Genomic DNA, 21,110 nt, shown 5'->3' on the forward strand with positions numbered 1-21,110 from the left:
ATTTTTCTAATAAATGTCACAGCAGCAGTTGGTAGCCTAAGTTTTTTTGTATTAGTCTACTATATAACATGATATATTGATACAAATATAAAAATAAAAAAAAGTGGTTGCTAAATCAATCTGAAATACCAAACTTTGAATAAGGCATTTATGAATAATTTCTAAAAGTTGCTCATTTTGCAACAAAAAAGAAGAATATTTGGTCAATTTATTATATGTATATCTCTACTCTGCCCAATTCTGACGAGACATGTCTTTACTTATGTTCACTGGAAATGAAAATAGCCTACTTAGTAAATTATACCATCAAACTTGTGTACCTTTTTGGAAGGTTCCACATTTAAATATCAAGATGAATAAATTCCTAGCTATACTGCAGACTGTTTTTGACCTCTAAAAGTTTTCTCAATTCCTTGAGGAATGTAGCCTACATAGTAGAAAAGCATCAAACTTATATGTACTATATAACAAATGTATATGTTTATTTTCTATATTTAAAAAAATATATATTTTTAAAGTTAAAATAACGGGGCAAAATGACTCATAATGGTTTAAAGACATACTCGTTGTATTTGTCTGCTCAGATGTCTGTTTTTCTCTCATCACAGTAACGTTAGTATCATATTGCTTTTGTTCTCTGTCCCTCCAGAGCTCCCACAGCAACATGTCTGTAAGGAGGAGGAGGTTCCTGTTGACCAGCAGCTCTATATTCAGGAGAGGAACTCCAGTCTGGACCAAGAGGACCCAGATCCTCCACAGATTAAAGAGGAACAGGAGGAACTCTGCACCAGTCAGGAGGGAGAGCAGCTTGAACTGAAGCAGGAGACTGAGACCTTTATGTTGACTCCTACTCATGAGGAAGGTGACCACAGTGAAGATCAGACTCTTTACTTGAATGCTGCAGAGAAACAGTCTGTTGTCAACATGCCAGTTATAAGCTCTATGGTATCGGTACCAAACAGTGACCACCAGCTCTTCTCTCACATCTCTCATGAAGCTGTGAGCCAAGATCAGAGAGGAGGCGAGCATGGAGACTCAGGATCAACTAGAGATGCAGAGCCAAAATCACAGAAAAGACATCGCAAAAGCAGAAGTCACAGTAACAATGTAAACAACTCTAACTTGTTAGAGATTCACCGTACCACTGACACAGGTAAACAGTCTTTCAGCTGTGACACATGTGGGAAAACATTCACTTGCATATCATCATTGAAGATTCATATAAGAACCCACACTGGTAAGAAGCCATATTCTTGTAAAACATGTGGGAAAGCTTTCAGACTGAATGGTCAATTGGCAGTCCACATGAGAACCCATGCAGGTGAGAAGCCGTTCGTTTGCAAAACATGTGGGAAAAGATTCGGTCACGTAACATCATTGAAGACTCATATGGGAACCCACACAGGTGAGAAACCGTTTACTTGTAAAACATGTGGGAAAGATTTCAGACTTAATGGTGATTTGACAGTTCACATGAGAACCCATACAGGCGAGAAGCCATATTCTTGCAAAACATGTGGGAAAAAATTCAGTCAGGCATCATCATTGACAGTCCACATGAGAACCCACACTGGTGAGAAGCCGTTTATTTGCAAAACATGTGGGAACGATTTCGGATATAATAGTAACTTGATGGTCCACATGAGAAGATTCCACACTGGGGAGAATCCGTAACTTCGTAAGACCTGTGGGAAAAGATTCTTTGTAGTGCTTGAATTGAAAAGGCATATACGAGTGAATACAGACAAGTAGTTTTCTATTTGAACCCACACAAGTCAGGAGCCACATAATTGCAACACGTGCGGAAAAAGATTTTCTCAAATCACATTCTTGAGAAAACACGTGAGGGTCAATATACACAGGAGAAACCATAGAGGTGAATCTCTTGTGAAGAGGTGTTCACTAACTGAATGAAATACACTTTTGCAATAGCTACATCTTTGTAACTGAATATAAAATGTTTGCCACAAAAATGAGATGTCAATATGTTAGTATAAAGGTTCCCTTCATTTGACTGTAATACTTATATTTCTGTTAGAAACCGTTTTTCTTTGAAACAATCTTCATCTCCCAAATCAAGGAAAAGTGTTAGTTTCACAGTGAGTGGGCAGTAGTGGCTGTTAATGATGTGATCTTGATGGTTGTTGGTTTTGACAAAATATTCACTCATAAAATATCTCAGAATGTATGCAATATTGTAATTCTTCACCACTTTTAACCCCAAAACATTTAAATATGATGTCATTATGTGGCGGTGACATGGGCATTGTACATAATGATTTGTCTGAGTTTGAACATGTTTTTCTCGTATTTCCGTTCTTACTCAACATTTTTAATGCGCTGTGAATTACACTGTGTTTTTTTTACTTAAACAATTTGAATTCTTCTTCCTTCGCTGCTCATTCGTTTTTGTATTTTTTATTTTTATTTTTCTAATAAATGTCACAGCAGCAGTTGGTAGCCTAAGTTTTTTTGTATTAGTCTACTATATAACATGATATATTGATACAAATATAAAAATAAAAAAAAGTGGTTGCTAAATCAATCTGAAATACCAAACTTTGAATAAGGCATTTATGAATAATTTCTAAAAGTTGCTCATTTTGCAACAAAAAAGAAGAATATTTGGTCAATTTATTATATGTATATCTCTACTCTGCCCAATTCTGACGAGACATGTCTTTACTTATGTTCACTGGAAATGAAAATAGCCTACTTAGTAAATTATACCATCAAACTTGTGTACTTTTTTGGAAGGTTCCACATTTAAATATCAAGATGAATAAATTCCTAGCTATACTGCAGACTGTTTTTGACCTCTAAAAGTTTTCTCAATTCCTTGAGGAATGTAGCCTACATAGTAAAAAAGCATCAAACTTATATGTACTATATAACAAATGTATATGTTTATTTTCTATATTTAAAAAAATATATATTTTTAAAGTTAAAATAACGGGGCAAAATGACTCATAATGGTTTAAAGACATACTCGTTGTATTTGTCTGCTCAGATGTCTGTTTTTCTCTCATCACAGTAACGTTAGTATCATATTGCTTTTGTTCTCTGTCCCTCCAGAGCTCCCACAGCAACATGTCTGTAAGGAGGAGGAGGTTCCTGTTGACCAGCAGCTCTGTATTCAGGAGAGGAACTCCAGTCTGGACCAAGAGGACCCAGATCCTCCACAGATTAAAGAGGAACAGGAGGAACTCTGCACCAGTCAGGAGGGAGAGCAGCTTGAACTGAAGCAGGAGACTGATTCCTTTATGTTGACTCCTACTCATGAGGAAGGTGACCACAGTGAAGATCAGACTCTTTACTTGAATGCTGCAGAGAAACAGCCTGTTGTCAACATGCCAGTTATAACTTCTGTGGTATCGGTAGCAAACAGTGACCACCAGCTCTTCTCTCACATCTCTCATGAAGCTGTGAGCCAAGATCAGAGAGGAGGCGAGCATGGAGACTCAGGATCAACTAGAGATGCAGAGCCAAAATCACAGAAAAGACATCGCAAAAGCAGAAGTCACAGTAACAATGTAAACAACTCTAACTTGTTAGAGATTCACCGTACCACTAACACAGGTAAACAGTCTTTCAGCTGTGACACATGTGGGAAAACATTCACTTGCATGTCATCATTGAAGATTCATATAAGAACCCACACTGGTGAGAAGCCATATTCTTGTAAAACATGTGGGAAAGCTTTCAGACTGAATGGTCAATTGGCAGTCCACATGAGAACCCATACAGGTGAGAAGCCGTTCGTTTGCAAAACATGTGGGAAAAGATTCGGTCACGTAACATCATTGAAGACTCATATGGGAACCCACACAGGTGAGAAACCGTTTACTTGTAAAACATGTGGGAAAGATTTCAGACTTAATGGTGATTTGACAGTTCACATGAGAACTCACACAGGCGAGAAGCCATATACTTGTAAAACATGTGGGAAAGCTTTCATAAAAAATTTTGAATTGACAGTCCACATGAGAACCCATACAGGCGAGAAGCCATATTCTTGCAAAACATGTGAGAAAATATTCACTCAGGCATCATTATTGAAGAGTCATATGAGAACCCACACAGGTGAGAAGCCGTTCGTTTGCACAACATGTGGGGAAAGATTCAGTCACAAATCATCATTGAAGAGTCATATGAGAACCCACACAGGTGAGAAACCGTTTACTTGTAAGACATGTGGAAAAGATTTCATGCGTAAAGGTGTATTGAAAGTCCACATGAGAACCCATACAGGTGAGAAGCCGTATACTTGTAAAACATGTGGGAAAGCTTTCATACAAAGTAGTGAATTGACAGTCCACATGAGAACCCATACAGGCGAGAAGCCGTATTCTTGCAAAACGTGTGAGAGAAAATTCAGTCGGACATCAACATTGAAGAGTCATATAAGAACCCACACTGGTGAGAAGCCATTTACTTGTAAAATATGTGGAAGAGTTTTCAGATTGAATAGTCAATTGACAGTCCACATGAGAGGGCACACAGGTGAGAAGCCGTTTACTTGTAAAACATGTGGGGAAGCTTTCACGCAAAGTATTGAATTGACAATCCACATGAGAACCCACACAGGCGAGAAGCCATATTCTTGCATAACATGTGGAAAAGATTTCATCCGTAATAGAGAATTGACAGTCCACATGAGAGTCCATACAGGCGAGAAGCCATATTCTTGCAAAACATGTGGTAAAAAATTCAGTCAGGCTTCATCATTGAGGAGTCATATAAGAACCCACACTGGTGAGAAGCCATATTCTTGCAAAACATGTGGAAAAGATTTTGGTAGTAACAGTAACTTTTTGGTCCACATGAGAATCCACACAGGTGAGAAGCCGTTTACTTGTAAAACATGTGGGAAAGATTTCAAACAAAATAGAGATTTGACAGTCCACATGAGAACTCACACAGGCGAGAAGCCATATTCTTGCAAAACATGTGGAAAAGATTTCATGCGTAATGTTGAATTGACAGTCCACATGAGAACCCATACAGGTGAGAAGCCATATTCTTGCAAAACATGTGGGGAAAAATATATTCGGAAGTCAACATTGAAGAATCATATAAGAACCCACACTGGTGAGAAGCCATATTCTTGCAAAACATGTGGAAAAGCTTTTGGACGTAATAGTAGCTTGTTGGTCCACATGAGAGTCCACACAGGTGAGAAGCCATATTCTTGCGAAATATGTGAGAAAGGTTTTGTATGCAACAGTAGCATGTTGGTCCACATGAGAACCCACACAGGTGAGAAGCCGTTTACTTGTGAAATATGTGGGAAACGTTTTGTTTGTAATGGTAACTTGTTGGTCCACATGAGAACCCACACAGGTGAGAAGCCGTTTACTTGTAAAACATGTGGGAAAGATTTCGGATGTAATAGTAACTTGATGGTCCACATTAGAAGAATCCACACTGGTGAGAAGCCGTAACTTCGTAAGACCAGTGGGGAAAGATTCTTTGTAGTGTTTAAATTGAAAAGGCATATACGAGTGAATACAGACAAGTAGTTTTCTATTTGAACCAACACAAGTCAGGAGCCACATAATTGCAACACTTTTGGAAAAAGATTTTCTCAAATCACATTCTTGAGAAAACACCTGAGGGTCAATATACACAGGAGAAACCATAGAGGTGAAACTCTTGTGGAGAGGTGTTCACTAACTGAATGAAATACACTTTTGCAATAGCTACATCTTTGTAACTGAATGTAAAATGTTTTCCACAAAAATGAGATGTCAATATGTTTAATATAAAGGTTCCCTTCAGAAGAAGAAGAAGTCCGATTTTATATTTGAGAGTGACTGACTCACTGTTTTCTATTACCATATAAAAAATCCTATTTAATATTAACATGCCTTTTTTTTATTCATTTGTATACACAACCTCACTTATATTTATGGCCAATTTTTTGGGCATTTTTCATTAATAAATGACAATTAAACAATTTGAATTCTTCTTTCTTTGCTGATTTGTAATGCTAAATCATTGTCTTGACGCGCCATGACTTTTTTATTATGATTTTCGACATGATAGCCGGTTGTTTGGGAACAGAGACGTTAATACATCCACCACGGTACAGGCTTACAGCATACAGCCCATGTGTGTATTATAAGATAATAAAAGTGATGAATTACAGCCAATATATCCATTATTACAGCTGCATTCAGCTAGCAGGAAGCTGGCCGAACCGTTTATGTCGTATGAATGTGCAGGGTGGTGCAGTCACGTTGTTCTGATACACGTTCATTATGCCGAGGAAAATAACTCTGGATTCAGCTGTTACTTAATTTTCCAACTTTTCGGACATAATGATTTAAATGAGGGATATTTAAGTGTTCCTACTGGGAAGTTGATTTTTCTCAAAAAATAAAAAATGATGTCTCTTTATACATTCATGGCTATGGACTCATTGGTATTTTCAGTCCAAAATGGCGGTATCTAGCGGCCATTGTCAAAAAGCAGCAGAGTTTGGCCTCTTGGCCGCTTCTATACTCTTTGGCTCAGGTTGGGCTACAAAAAGAGAAGGAAGGTATGTCACTTCCGGTCGCCATGTTTGTTTGCTTTAGGAAACGGTTGCAACATGTGAACAGTGTTAAACACCTTCTCCATTGTGCAGCAGAACATAGTTTTCGTTTCAAGCTGGGTAGAAGAATATTTCGGGAACCTGGAAATGTCCTCAAAACATTGGTAAGTGTGTGTGTTTTTTTTTTTTCTTCAAAGTTTGACTTGTATGTTTATGCAGATCATCAGTGCAAAAGTTTAAAATGTGAAAACTATGATTACACAAGGAATAAAGAGTGAAAAGCTCTCATAAAAACACTGTACTCTACCCAGCCCTACAACAAAGCCCTTATTTGTGCATCGAGGAGCGAGGAGCGAGGAGCGAGGAGGCTTGCCGGAGGAGCTATGAGCGAGGATACACCAGTGTATCCTGCACGGAAGTCTTTTACCGACCGACACGCCCCCTTATTGGATATCAGTCACTGATTGGACACTGCTGCTGATAGACACGCCCCCTTATTGGATATCAGTCACTGATTGGACACTGCTGCTGATAGACACGCCCCCTTATTGGATATCAGTCACTGATTGGACGCTGCTGCCGATCAGACTGATCTGATAACTTTACCTCTCAACATCACTGGAGTTTCATACCGGAGTGAAGACAGATCACAGATTAAACGTTTTATAGTTTAGTTGTCTTCTGATTCACCATCTAGTTATAATCTGTGTTAATTGAAGCTGTGAGCAGCAGCAGAAGGACCTGCAGTAGCTCAGTGAAGCAGCCTGACAGTGAGAGGGGTTTATAAAGCCTGACAAACTGACTTAAAATAACTTTCCGCATTTATTAGAATGATTTGTCTTTTCATGATCTGTTATTTCCCCCGTTAACTTTTATTAATGAAACTATTAAAGTCAGAGAGAAAAGGAGAGTCTGTCTGTCAGCAACAAACACCTTTTACATCATTTATCCTCATTTCCATTCAGTCACATGAGGCTGATAATTCCTGAACGTCTGGTTTGATATGAGTTATATCATTTACATTTTCCCTTTAGCCTAATAAATAATGTCCAGTGTTCAAAAAACACCATAGTCATATTCTGGGTTATGAAATAATTAACTCACAATCAGAATATCAATAACTACAGATGCTAATAATGAATAAATAATATAAAGTTATTGTGCCAGTAGAGATGTTTCCTGAGCCTCTAAGCAGTCCACAGTAGAAATACAGGCTGCAGCTTGCACTTGTCTTTATTAGTATTAGTACAGTTCAGACACAAACAGCTGTTAAAGTTGACTGACAGCTGATCCAGATGTGATCAGCTGCTGCTGTCATCAGAAACGGACGTCCCATGTCGCTTAAATCGTATTTCCTCGTTTCCTCTCTCCTCGCATGGTTTCCTTGCGTCTCTCCATGCTTCCCTGGTGGGAGGGACTAAGACGCAAGGATGAGACGCAAGTGAGGGAAACAGGGATGCAATTAAGAGCTTTGGCATGTACCCATTGGAACATTTAGCAGCTAAAGAGCCTGATATTATCCCCCAGGAGGCTAACGAAAGAGCTCAAAGGAGGGTGAATAATGACTTCCATTCATTAGGGCGGGGGGTCAGCAACCTTTACTATCAAAAGAGCCCTTTTATGCAAAAACAACAAAAAAAAATCTGTCTGGAGCCGCAAAACATTTGAGCATTGTGATGGAGGTAACGCAGTTTATAGTTTGAGTATATAGTATATAAGTCTAATGCAGTGAGGGCCAAAGTGCAAATGTATTACGGAGTATTAGGGCCACATTGAGGGGAAAAAAACATCTGAGATTTACAGAAAAAAGTCATAATATTACGAGAAAAAAGTCGGAATATTACGAGAATAAAGTCGTTACATTACTAGAATAAAAGTCGTAAAATTACGAGAATAAAGTCATAACTTTACGAGAAAAAAAGTCGTAATATTACGAGAATAAAGTCATAACTTTACGAGAAAAGAAGTCGTAATATTACGAGAATAAAGTCATAACTTAACAAGGAAAAAAGTCGTAATATTACGAGAATAAAGTCATAACTTAACAAGGAAAAAAGTCGTAATATTACGAGAATAAAGTCATAACTTTACGAGAAAAGAAGTCGTAATATTACGAGAATAAAGTCATAACTTAACAAGGAAAAAGTTGTAATATTACGAGAATAAAGTCATAACTTAACAAGGAAAAAAGTTGTAGTATTACAAGAAAAAGTCATAACTTTATGAGAAAAAAAAAACGTAATATGAGAAAAAAGTCATAACTTTACGAGAAAAAAAGTCGTAATATTACGAGAATAAAGTCCTAACTTTACGAGAAAAGAAGTCGTAATATTACAAGAATAAAGTCATAACTTAACAAGGAAAAAAGTTGTAATATTACGAGAATAAAGTCATAACTTAACAAGGAAAAAAGTTGTAGTATTACAAGAAAAAGTCATAACTTTATGAGAAAAAAAAACGTAATATGAGAAAAAAGTCCTAACTTTACGAGAAAAAAAGTTGTGACATTACAAGAATAAAGTCATAACTTTACGAGGATAAAAGAAAAATAGCAAGTAAAATTACAATATTACGACTTTATTCTTGAAATCTCAGATTTTTTTTTTCCTCAATGTGGCCCTAATACTCTGCCGTACCATAGACCTACAGCAATGATAAATGAAAATGTAAACAAAAAACTGTTATTAATTTCCATTTTTTTAAATCCACAGGGAGCCACTGTAGAGGAGCTAAAGAGACGCAGGTTGCTTAGAGACCCCCGACCTAGTCACAACTCTAATTCTAGATATCTGTAATTACATTTAGACTATCTTTTTTAGACTCTAACTCCAGTTAGAGATATCGACAACGTCATTCTGACTCGTCGCGATTTAATTTCAGATATCTGCCGCACAGTCCTATCACACTTCATCGCTATACCGCATTAATACAGTTTTGAACTTAAATACAGTGAGTCAGTATAACCTTGGATAAAAATAGGTTCATTTATTTACATAAAACATTTACAAAATACATCTTTTCATTGAAATGCAGTCATGTGTTATGAGAAATGATGGTTGTAAGAAAGACGGCAAACGGTAGGCCTTTGAGTGTGTCGTTCTGACATGAGGACACAATCATATCCGACTCGGTCTCACTGTTCTCAAATGTAATAGGCACATTGAGTTAAGACCGATTAATGCTTTACATTCTCGCTGTCTTATTTTTTCTGTTTCAGCTCCTGCAGGAATTCATGGTCAGAGCAGCTCAGGAGCGTTTACAAAAAGACCTACATACTTCAAACAGTAACCAAAAGACAAGTGAACAGGTAAAACACAGCTGGTGACAACATGCTTTGTATTTTAAGCAGCACATGTGCATCATTAGGTGCATATGTAAAGTCTGTCTAAACTCATGTTATTATTTGGTTTTGCATTGTAAAAGAGTGATGCCCTTAGTTCCTTTTTAAGGCAGTGAAATGGGTTTAATTGGTCAGTCACTATGCTTACATGCACATTATATCCTGATCACTCTGAAAAAATAAGATTACGGTAATAATACTGCAATTTTAAATGTTTATATTTGCTTCAACTTCACGAACACCCACATTTTTTTATCAAATAAATTGAATGGTGGAGCAAAAATCTAGCTGATAATTCATTTAAAATAAGACAATTAAATAGTTTGCTTACCACAGTTTGCTGTAATCTGAAGATAATCAAGTTATTAATGTGCATGTAAATGTAGTAATAGCCTACTCAAGGCATTGTTCATTGTGTCCTCACAATTTCCGTACAAATGAATTATGTAGCTTAGGTAATGACTATTAGAAAATGATCTATCCAAAGATATGAACTGAAACCAGTATCAAAACTTGAAATATTAATTCTCACATTATCTAAAGACCATGGTCAGCAGTACACTAATTCATATAGCAGTCGAGGTCATGTGCCATGGTGTTTTTTTTAAGTGCATGTTGTTTTTGCATATCATTGCCTTGCAACGTCCACTCACAGCCACATCAAGTGGCCTCACTGTGAACACCTCCAGTGTGTCCACAGCCAGTTCAAGTGTCTTTATCTGAGTCTGATGATCTGCTCTCGCCTCTGCAAGGAGGTCACGAGAGTCGTGATCATCTCAAGACTCAAACTCGCTGTCGCTGCTGACGGAGATCTCTGGGGTGGACGCTCCTGTTCCTCTGCGCTCGTCCGTGCTACAGTCGCTGGCCTCCGGGCTGCCCAGGTGGCGAGGGGAGGGAGGCAACATGTGGGGGTGATGGCGGCGGTCCTGAAGGGAGCCGTCGGGTGAGCTCCCAGAGGGCATCAGGGACGGATCCTGCTGCATTCTGGGTAGATGGAGAGATGAGGGTGGGTTTAACAGTGCATGTGGTGTAGCTGCTCTTTAGGCATTTATCACATACATTTAACACAATATCAGTTGTTTTAACCTATTGTACCAAAGGCCAACTGAGTCTGCTTCTCAGGAAATGTTTGTACAAAACAAACTGAATCTTAACTCGACTTAAACAGCTAATTCTGAGTCGCCATGAGTCCAATTTTCCTCCTCTTTTCTCTTTTTTATTCAGTAGGGGTGTTGCGATATACCGTTATTGACAATAACCGTGATATTTAAAAAATTAAATACTAATATCATGTTAATAATACACATATGATAATATCGTATAAATAATCCAGCGCCTCTTAAATCATTTTATATATACAGTTATAGTTAAAGACTCTCTCTCCACCTCCCTACATATTGTATTTTGAGTGTAATTGATTTGCCAAAAGAGACAAAACGTACAATAAACAAAGTCAATTTGATAGCATTATTATTATTTTAAATTTTATAAAGATATCACGATAATATTGTTATTGTGATTTTTTTTTTTTTTGGCCCACGATGATCATGTTGGGAAAATCTGGTGCCCTAATAATCAGCATAATCATATGTAATTCTTGACATACCTGTTCTTTGCGGATGCAGCGCGGTCTCTTTGGCGGCGGTTCTTGAACCAGTTGCCGACCTGCGTGGGTGTGAGTCCCGTGGCCTGGGCCAAGTGGCGTTTCCTGGACGGGTTGGGATACGGGTCTTGGAGGTACCACTCTCTCAACAAACTGCGAGTTCTTTCCTGGAGAACGAACAGAAATATATGGAATATTTAGGCTGCCATTCATTTCATCTTAATGCATATATCTCCTGAGACAAAGTGCAATTTATTAGCACTTTGAAAAGACACCATATGGTGTTTTGATATCATCCTATTAAAGCACAATAATCTTACCACTCTCATATGATGCTCAGTATAATCGTATTAGACTGGATTTATGAATTCAGTAGATGATTACAATCTACATCACAAGTATACATAACAATTTATAGCCACTAAATTGGATCATGTTAAGGGGCTTAATAGGCAGTTGGAGAGGCTATCCCTCCTGAGGTTTGGAATTAAAGATTAACTATGAACAATACGTCACCCGGCCACATGAGGGAGATCACACACACAAACACACACAGCCAGGAGGCAAGGTGCACGCTTCTTTGCTGTCTAACATACACTATTTTTTATTAACTTTGAATCCAGTAAACTCATTCCTCTCTTGTGAAATTTAACAAATTGTGTCATAATTGTGAGTGAAAACATGGAATTTATTTGCTTCCGAATGAACCAGTAAGTGATATTTGTATACACGATGGTGCTCAAGATGCACCAGCAGTCTGCAGGCGATGCACTGAAAATGTTGCTCTTTAAACATGGCTCTTTTAAAAGGCTCCTGGATAGCAGATAGATGGCTCATTTAGACTCCTGCAGGGTTGTGCCAGTTAAAGTGGAGTTCATATTTGAAAGAAGTATAGCTACTAATTAAAGAATGAACTCTGATGAACCCTGTTGGGTAACCTGCCTTTTTTCAGCTGCACACAGTAAATGTAACAACAAAATAAATAAAAAAGAGGAAGAAAATGATGCTGAAGTGACAATTCTAATGTGTCAGATGTAAATAAAATGAATCATATAAAGTTATTATAAGCTATATGAGACAAAATAATAATGGAAATTAACATGTGGATTGACAAGTTGCACAAGAATCAGTGCTAAAACTACTAGTTTTTGGCATCTTTAGGAGCCATAACCAGTTTGTCTGACTTTGTTTTTAACAGTCACAGCGTGAATATCCTGGTAAGAAAAAGTATAGTCCAGATTTGTACCAGATCTCTGATCTTGCAACAAGTCTAAACTTCATGGCAGAAGGCAGAAGGATAACCACAGGTCCTGATCATTATCACCTTAAGAGCTCAAAGAGCAGGCTGCTTGATGCAGAATCAGAATCGTGTTTATTGCCAGGTGTAAGAGGTATACACTAGGAATTTGACTTGGTTTTGTTGGTGCAAGTTAAACAGTATAATAACAAAATAATAGATAAACACGTTAGAATAAAATAAGAATAAAAAAATTGAATTTCTACCAATATACAGTATACAAAATAAGCTATAAACAGATTTTATTGCCGGTGTGCAAGAAGCACCTTTACAAGAGAGCAACTGGTGGTCAAGTTTCCAATGTTAAGATGCAGTTTCATGTAGTTTAAATGCATGTTGTAATATCATGCCTGGGGGTCCGGATCAGCAGCCTGATCAGTTACATTTTCGAGGGTCCCTCCCTGTCTCTCCCTGTCACCAGCAGCCATTTGGGTTAAATTTCTAACTAAAACACCTTGTCCATTTTCTCTCTGATGATCGGAACGATGACAGAGGTATCTATCGACAGTGCTGTAGACTATATGCTCAGGCAAATATGTTACTTTGTAAGTTCAGTATGTGTTCCGTAAATGTAAAATGTTCATTATTTAGAGCTTTCTGCACGCCTTTGTACACAGCTCATCTGTGGTTTAGCTACAAGAAAGTAGTACGCAAAGGCTCATAGTGGCTTACAATGATGCAATGAGGTTGTTGCTTCGGGTTCCCAGATGGCATAGTGCCAGTCAACTGTTTGTGTCCTCTGGTATTCTTACATGTGAGGCACTTTTAAGACATTTGATGTATAATTTTATTTGTAATTTGGATGAGTCAGAGAACAGCATCATTGAGATCTTTAACCAGCCCGAGCAAGAGAGCTGCACTCGGTACTTATCCAGGCTCAGAAAACACTGGCAAGATAGCCTGGGCAAGGCAAGGCAGCTTTATTTGTATAGCACATTTCAGCAACAGGGCTATTCAAAGTGCTTTACATAAACATTCAAGAACATTGTGACAAAGTGCAAAAGAACATTAAGACATAATTAAAACAGTTATAAAGACATTAAAGATTAGAAAATAAAAACAAGCTAAAAATAAAAGCTAAAATAGAATATAACACACAAGAGTAAAAGCTCTAGTGCAGTATAAGATCATTATCTGGTTTAATAAAAGGCAGCAGCAGCAAGCAGGAAAGTTTTAAGCTTTGATTTAAAAGAACTCAGAGTTGGAGTTGGTCTTGCAGCTCCTGCTAAAAACTGAACGCTGCTTCTGCATGTTTAGTTCTGACTCTGGGGACACTAAGCAGACCTGATCCAGATGACCTCAGAGCCTACATATGAATTGAATGATGAACTGCTGTTGTCTTATCTTATATGTTTTTTGTTTCTTTTTCTTTTATTGCTATGGACCCTCCTGTGTGTCTGAGATAAAGTTTGAATTGAATAACTCCACAGCCCCAATGTTTACCTTAAAGCAGTGCGTCTTCTGTTCTCCGTCCCAGATGGTGCGTGGCAGGGGGAACTTCTTGCGGATCCGGTACTTCTCCACGGGGCCCAGCGGCCGACCCCGGAGCCTCTCCGCCTCTCGGTAGTGCGCGTCCAGCCACAGGTCTTGGAGCTTGGCGTGCGACTCGCGTGTAAACCGGTGGCTCTGGAGGATCTGGTAGAGACCCTCGAAGTTCCCCCCGTGGAAGGCGACCAGCGCTCTCGCTCGCATCACGGACTCGTGTCGGTTCAGCGCTTCCCCAGCGGAGCCAGGCACGGCGGCGGGCAGGGACCAGAGGAACCTCCCGAGGCGCTCGATGTCCCCGGTCTCCTCCAGGTTCTCGCACACCCGGGCGACTTGGTCCGGTGTGAACATCGGCAGTGGGAACATCTCGGGCTAGTTGCTTGTCACCGAAGAAGCTGTGAAATGCTCTCACAAAGGCGCATGGAATGGATGTATCCAACCGTGCGTAACGCTCCGTGCGTAATTGGCAAGATTGGCAAGATTACTGACACTTGCGGCATCTATGTGCTGCCTCTCTTATGTAGCTGAGTCTTTTCCTGGTATTTGGGCAAATGTTTCAGAGAAAGCCGGTGCGCAATGGCCACGGTGGCGGCTCCTCCAAGGTTTCCAGAGTAGAGCCAAATAAAGAAAGAGGACAAGGAGTCAACCTGTATTTATAGCTAGATGCAATTAGCATCTCTGTAGTTGTTTTGAGAAGGATTATACGTCCCCGGGCCATTATCTTCTTAGTGGGGGGTAGTGTGTACAGAGGTGACTGGCTGATCAGCTTGTTTGGCTTATAGCCTGAGGATACATTGACTGCCAGGATGACTGCAGTGAGCAAACAAGCGAGGATAGGTTATTTGATAGGACGGATCTAGTGGAGAGGGAGCCTCAGGAGGAGGTGATGATGAGGGGAGTGAAATGTAGAGTGGGCAACGCTCAGCAGGCAAAACCCCCGAGAAAATAGCAAAGAAATTCTGTCATTTATTCTTTTATATATGAGTAAAAACTTTAAAGCCGCAACAGTTATTCTGCCACACACTTGGATGGCACATTGGGGACATGTCGGGACACGTCGGGACACAAATCTGTGGCAATCCCCAACCAGCTAATACCCATGTAATTAAAACAGACATGGTTGCAGCTATAGGTCATCCTCAGAGACCTCTTGCCAGGACAACACATAATGAGAACGCCCCTAGACATCGATGTATGGCGGAGCAACTCCAGGACAGGGAATTAATGATCTGCAATCTCCAATCCTTCTGATCTCAGTAGCTCATTAATCAGTCTTAGGATAATTTTCTTATTAATCAGGTTAAGGATCCTGTAAGCATCTGTCAACTTTAATGCAAATATGTTACACTTCATTTGCACTTCATAGCTTGGAGGAAATCTGTGACTTTTGCCTTGAATCAGTGGACAAAAGCCTGAATACAGAATGTTAAATTATAGATATTACATTTCACTTAAAGCCTACAATAAACGCCACTGAAGCCAGACACAGATTAATCCCTGGAGTGAATATGAGGCTTTGCATAAAGGTTGCAGTCAGGTGAAGGATCATCTGGTTTAAAATGAGGTGAATTGGCTTAAAATCTGTCTAGAATACACATATGAGCCTGCCAGACACCGAGCGCTGATCTATGAACATCAGGAGACCCAATATGTGTGTGCAAATAGATTGTAGTTAGGTCCAACAAAAACAACAATAAACTCTGTTTGTGTCATCTTATTTAACTCTTTCAGCGCTAATAAACACATAGAAATGCAGAAAATTCAGTTTAAATCGAAATTAACTGTTGAACCTTGAACTATATGAATCTGATCAATTTTGTTCCTTTATTTAGTAAAATGGTATTAAAATGTAAAGTCCATACAAGCATCGAGTTAGGAGTCATCTTAAGAGCTTTACTCACACACCAGTTGTGTTTGTCATGATAAAAATGTTTTCAGATTTTTAAATATTTACTGATGAAACACAGGACATTTTTTCCTGAATGGATATAAAGTGTGTGCAATAAAATATTTCAAATTGTTTTCATTCATTTAAGCAATACAAATATTTAATCGGTTTTGTGAAGCAAGTTTTACCCCCAAATAGTTTTAAGTTTGAATTTTTTTCTCAACAATATAATTATGGCTGAGGCTTCATATTTTGCCTAACCATCAATTATGACATTTTGTCAATGCCACACTTTTAGAAAAGACCCTTAACATTATATATTATATATATTTATATAGTGAAAATCTGTATTTATAGTGTCAGTTTTCTGTGAACTTCTGTCAGGGATATAACTAATATATATATATTTATTTATATTTATATATATATAAGGGCTGTCAATCGATTGAAATATTAGTTAATTGCGATTATTAAAGTAATTTTTTTCTAGTATTTAATATTCTTATCAACATGGGAGTGGGCAAATATGCTGCTTTGTGAAAATGTATGTATATATTTATTATTAGAAATCAATTAACAACACAAAACAATGACAAATATCTTCCAGAAACCCTCACAGGGAATGCAATTAGCATAAAACACTATGCTCAATCAACCAGCTGCCCAAAACCCAAAGATATTCAATGTACAATAATATAAGACACAGAAAAGCAGAAAATCCTCACGTTTGAGCAGCTGAAATGAGCAAATATGTACTAGATAAATTACTTAAAACAAACAATCAATTATCAGAATTGACACAAGTTAATGTTCAGTCAACTAGTAGACTAATCCTTCCAGCAGCAGTCAAGGAGGACGCTTTCCAAATCTGTTCCTGAGATGCTGTTCGGTGGAGTTTAGGCTATAGAAAGCGTATAGAATTACTTTATAAGCAGTAGGCAATCATTTGATACGTGTTAGATCCTAAATCTAGATTAAAATACCAGGTGGGATTGGTGGGCTAATGCAAAGGGGGGGTAGGTGTGACTGTGTGTGTGTGTGACAGCCACACTCTTTGGCACAGAAGGGGAGAAATGAGCTCAGTGAAGATCATACTCACCGTTAATCTAACCCCTCCAAGTTTCAGACACTTCGCGCCCCTGACCACCACACACACACACACACACACACACACACACACTCACCTTCATTACAAGAAATCCCCCCCCGGACCCAATCTGTTTAACACTTTGAGAGCAGACTGAACCAAAATCTGCTTAAGCGCTCCCAAGCCGTTAGAACAGGATGAATGGTAAGATGGTGATGGGATGAACAGATTATGTATGTGTTTGTAGAAGGGCGGGGGGTCGTTTATATCATATCCTGTACTTGATGTCTTTGTGAAATAGTATATCTTGACATCACTGATCATGCTTTTGTCATTACTACCCTCAAGTGTATTATTATTGATAATTAGTGAGGCCATTTAAATTATACATATTTTCCTGTATGTCATCTGCAACAATTTCGGGCAAACTTTTATTTTGAAATTGATACCAAATATTGTTGCACTTTCAAATGACAAGGAGAATAACAGTAAATTTCTAACAGAGATGTATTTAAATTAGGGCTGTTAAGGCAAATTCATTTTAACGCTACTAATTTCTTTAACGCATTAACACAACTTGTGATTTTTAGGTTGTAGCGGGTGTCTGGACAATATTTGTTATTGTTTTGTGTTGTTAATTGATCTCCAATAATAAATATATACATACATTTGCATAAAGCAGCATATTTGCCCACTCCCATGTTGATAAGAGTATTAAATACTTGACAAATCTCCCTTTAAGGTACATTTTGAACTGATACTAAATTTGTGATTCATTTGCAATTAACTATAAACAATAATGCGATTGAACGCAATTAAATATTTTAATCGATTGACAGCCCTAATTTAAATGAATGTTCAATAGCTGCCACAAAAGCTTTGGTCAGGTGTCATGGATGCATTAAACTATCAGGTGAGAGGAATTCTGAAAGTGAATTTTTCAACTTCGTCTCTACATATAATAGTTCTTGTGCAGCGTGGTGAGAGTGTCACTTAATGGCCCATCAACACTAAGCCACTGTACAAAGATCAACGTCATTTGTTCCATCATGGCACGGTTGTCCAGCTCTGGATCGCCGGTTAAGTGATCGGCCACCACAGTCGTGTTGCGTTTCTCTAAAAGTGTTTCAACTTTTTCGCTGCTCTGTTTTTTCCAGCACCCCCTGTGACCGCCGCAGATTAAACGCACTACCCACATTCAAATGAATGGGAGTACTGGCATTTTCACCACAACGCCCGATTTGGTGTGAATGCAGCCTTAGTTAAACCCTCAGCAGCAAAACCAGGAATTTAAATATTCACTGTCACTGCACAGAACGGTTTGAACCCGACCTGGACCGACAGGAGCATTTCTGTTTGGAGTTTACATGTTCTCCAAGGTGACCTTCAAGTGTTCGGGTTTTCTCCCTCAAACAGTCCCAACACATGCAGGATTGTTGAACTGGAAAGCACAAATTGCCTGTAGATGTGACAGTGTGTCTTGTGCTGTGTCCTAATTCAGGTGGTGAATCATCCAAAGGACACAGAACACCAGATCTGAAGGCCAGACTGAACCAACGCCAAAGACACCAAAACTACTGGTGCATTCAGGTGCTCCTCGTCAACTCATCAGGTAAAAGACACTTCATGTTTACTACCAGGAAGTTGACTGAATCTAAATATCCGTACAACAGTGGAGATTATTCCTAGCTTCCATTATTTCCACCCTGCAGAGGCTTCTTTTTAAGTGTAGTTCATGTGTACGAGTGATTGAAGACTACTCGATGAAAAAAACATGGTAAATACAACATGTCGAGGATCAATCGATACACACAATGGTCTTCCTGACCGGATTTCCGCTATAAGCTTCATTTAGTTAGGGTTAGGAAAAACATCATGGTTGGCCTTACAATAAGCACATAAACTAAGTAAAATACGTAACACAAGTACGGAAAACATAAGCATATTTCCTCCGTAATGGTCTCTAAGTCCGATCTTGTAACACGGACCCCGTCTCGTTTACAATACTTTATGGGTGTGTGACTTTCATCACCATTCATATCTATACAGCCAATGTGTTTATGATTAAATTGTTTGCTACATCACAAAGTTCTTCATAGATCTAGCCTCTTAATTTTGCTCTTAAAGTGCACCAGATTGATGCATTTAAGTGCATGATGTTTCCAAAGTCGATGAGTAATCGTGTTAAATGATCCTGATCTCAATGATGATTTTTGCCATAATCGAGCAGCCCAAGAGTGTACCCAATACGTACCAGCTTTGGTTTTAGCTTCAGGGTAAACGAGTAAAGAAAACGGCTGGATATGTTGCTCTGCGGCGACAAATTATGATATTTTTAAAGAACCAAACTTCCTGTCTCCCTATAATGTGTTGTTAACTATATAGAGTGTTGTCTGTAACTACTTTACCTGTCTGAAAGACATTTTTTCTTCAGTAGATATAAACCTGTAGTTCCTTGGATTTTTGTTTGTTTGGTCGCTGTATTGTGTTTTAATTCAAGAACTAACCGGAGAATATGCAACCACAAATTAATGCACACACACACACACACACACACGCTGCCTCATTGGCTGGACCCAGAGATGGTGGAACCCCACTTGGCATAATTAATTAGAGGCTTAAACAGAAGCCTCCTGCTTAAAGAAATGACCTGTTGATTTTGCCAACAGGCAAATCGGGGGGGGATGCATCTGTGTGTGTGTGTGTGTGTCAGTGTGTGTGTGTGGAACGGGTATTACCATGCTGTATAAATCCACACCAAGCACAATTAACAAGCAATTGGGAGGAGAAGTAATTAGTATTATCTGCTTATCACCGTCGACCCCTATTCTATGAGGAAAATGGCTTGAAAAACACACAATGACACACACACACACTAATTCCCTCCAGGCAAATGTGTAAGGGCTAATTACAAGCTCATTTGCAACTCAATAGCAGTATCCTCTCAGACAGGTCTATCCCCGTGCGTCCACCACCCCCCCTCTCCTCCTCTTGTCCTCAGCATACTGTGTGTTAGCTTTACCTCTCAGCCCACGCCGGGGGCACTCGCCAAACAAACGACAGAAATTACTTCCCCGTCCATCGCTGTGTGGTGAGAGGAGGAGAGAGACAGAGGTAGATCTCTTGATTCAATAGACACAGGTGATATAAAGCAAAGGTGGGCTGCATTTTCAGCAAATACAGCAAAACTAAATAGAGGTTTCAATTACATCTCCAGCTAAACTTGATGGATGTATTTGAATATATTTAAAGTATGAATATAAATTAAGGAAACAGACACACATTGTGCCAGTGTGAATATCTAAAAACCTTTAGTGGTATATTCAAAGCTTCTGCCTAGCAAACACTTTTTTCAGAGACTTTGTGATCTTATGGGAGAAAGGCAACGCAAAGCTTGTGAGCATATACAATCTTTTTTTTGCAGTTTTGGCTTGTAACTTATTATATAATGATTCATTTTGTCCAACTGTAACACCCAAGTAGGGCTGTCGCAGTAAAGGAATTTCCCCTGCGGTGATAATGATTGGCTCAACAGCGCAATTTTTTTTTGGCTTTTTTACTTTATTTATCCTGATTTTAATGCTATTTAAATAAGCTTTATTGTTAGGCTAAACAACCTAAACATATTGTTGGTTTTTAAATGACAAAGATGATAGGGCTGAAATGTGGTGAAAAAGGGAAAAGCGTGCATAAATAATAAATGCATAAATACATAAATAAATACATACATTTAAAAATAAATATTAAAAAAATGCAAAAATAAATAAATACATTTAAAAATTAATAAAAATAAATACATAAATAAATAAAATGGAAAATTAAACAGAAGAGTAAATCAATAGGGGAATTAATACAAATATATATTAGTAAAG

General features: G+C 38.4%; 2 protein-coding genes and 1 long non-coding RNA gene across 3 annotated transcripts in view; 2 read left to right on the plus strand and 1 right to left on the minus strand.

Moving 5' to 3' along the window:
• Positions 1-5,973, plus strand: part of LOC119481630 — a 30,416-nt gene extending 24,443 nt beyond the window's left edge. Inside the window, exons 7-8 of the mRNA XM_037758737.1 lie at positions 4,000-4,083; positions 5,344-5,973. Coding sequence (XP_037614665.1) covers positions 4,000-4,083; positions 5,344-5,444 — 185 coding nt within the window. The 3' untranslated portion in view covers positions 5,445-5,973. The remainder of the gene's footprint in view (positions 1-3,999; positions 4,084-5,343) is intronic.
• Positions 5,974-6,573: 600 nt separating this feature from the next.
• LOC119481253 lies at positions 6,574-18,933 on the plus strand. The gene is made up of 3 exons (XR_005205149.1): positions 6,574-6,702; positions 9,756-9,845; positions 18,740-18,933. It is a non-coding gene; the product is annotated as an uncharacterized LOC119481253 (long non-coding RNA).
• Positions 10,642-14,823, minus strand: six7 (SIX homeobox 7). Its single transcript, XM_037758016.1, has 3 exons — positions 14,222-14,823; positions 11,485-11,648; positions 10,642-10,862 (listed from the first exon to the last, which is right to left on the minus strand). Exons 1-3 carry the CDS (start codon positions 14,627-14,629, stop codon positions 10,655-10,657), a joined length of 780 nt encoding a protein of 259 aa, XP_037613944.1. The 5' UTR covers positions 14,630-14,823; the 3' UTR covers positions 10,642-10,654.
• Positions 18,934-21,110: the final 2,177 nt, after the last annotated feature.

The sequence above is a fragment of the Sebastes umbrosus genome, chromosome 22 (assembly GCF_015220745.1).
Source record: "Sebastes umbrosus isolate fSebUmb1 chromosome 22, fSebUmb1.pri, whole genome shotgun sequence".
In the NCBI taxonomy this organism is placed as follows: domain Eukaryota; kingdom Metazoa; phylum Chordata; class Actinopteri; order Perciformes; family Sebastidae; genus Sebastes; species Sebastes umbrosus.

Bases quoted from the DNA above. Each gene is read 5' to 3' on its own strand.
- six7 (XM_037758016.1), bottom strand. From the start codon at position 14,629: ATGTTCCCACTGCCGATGTTCACACCGGACCAAGTCGCCCGGGTGTGC. The intron at 11,649-14,221 runs GTAAACATTGGG...TTCGTTCTCCAG, and splicing joins AGAAGACGCACTGCTTTAAG to GAAAGAACTCGCAGTTTGTT. The intron at 10,863-11,484 runs GTATGTCAAGAA...CCATCTACCCAG, and splicing joins GCTGCATCCGCAAAGAACAG to AATGCAGCAGGATCCGTCCC.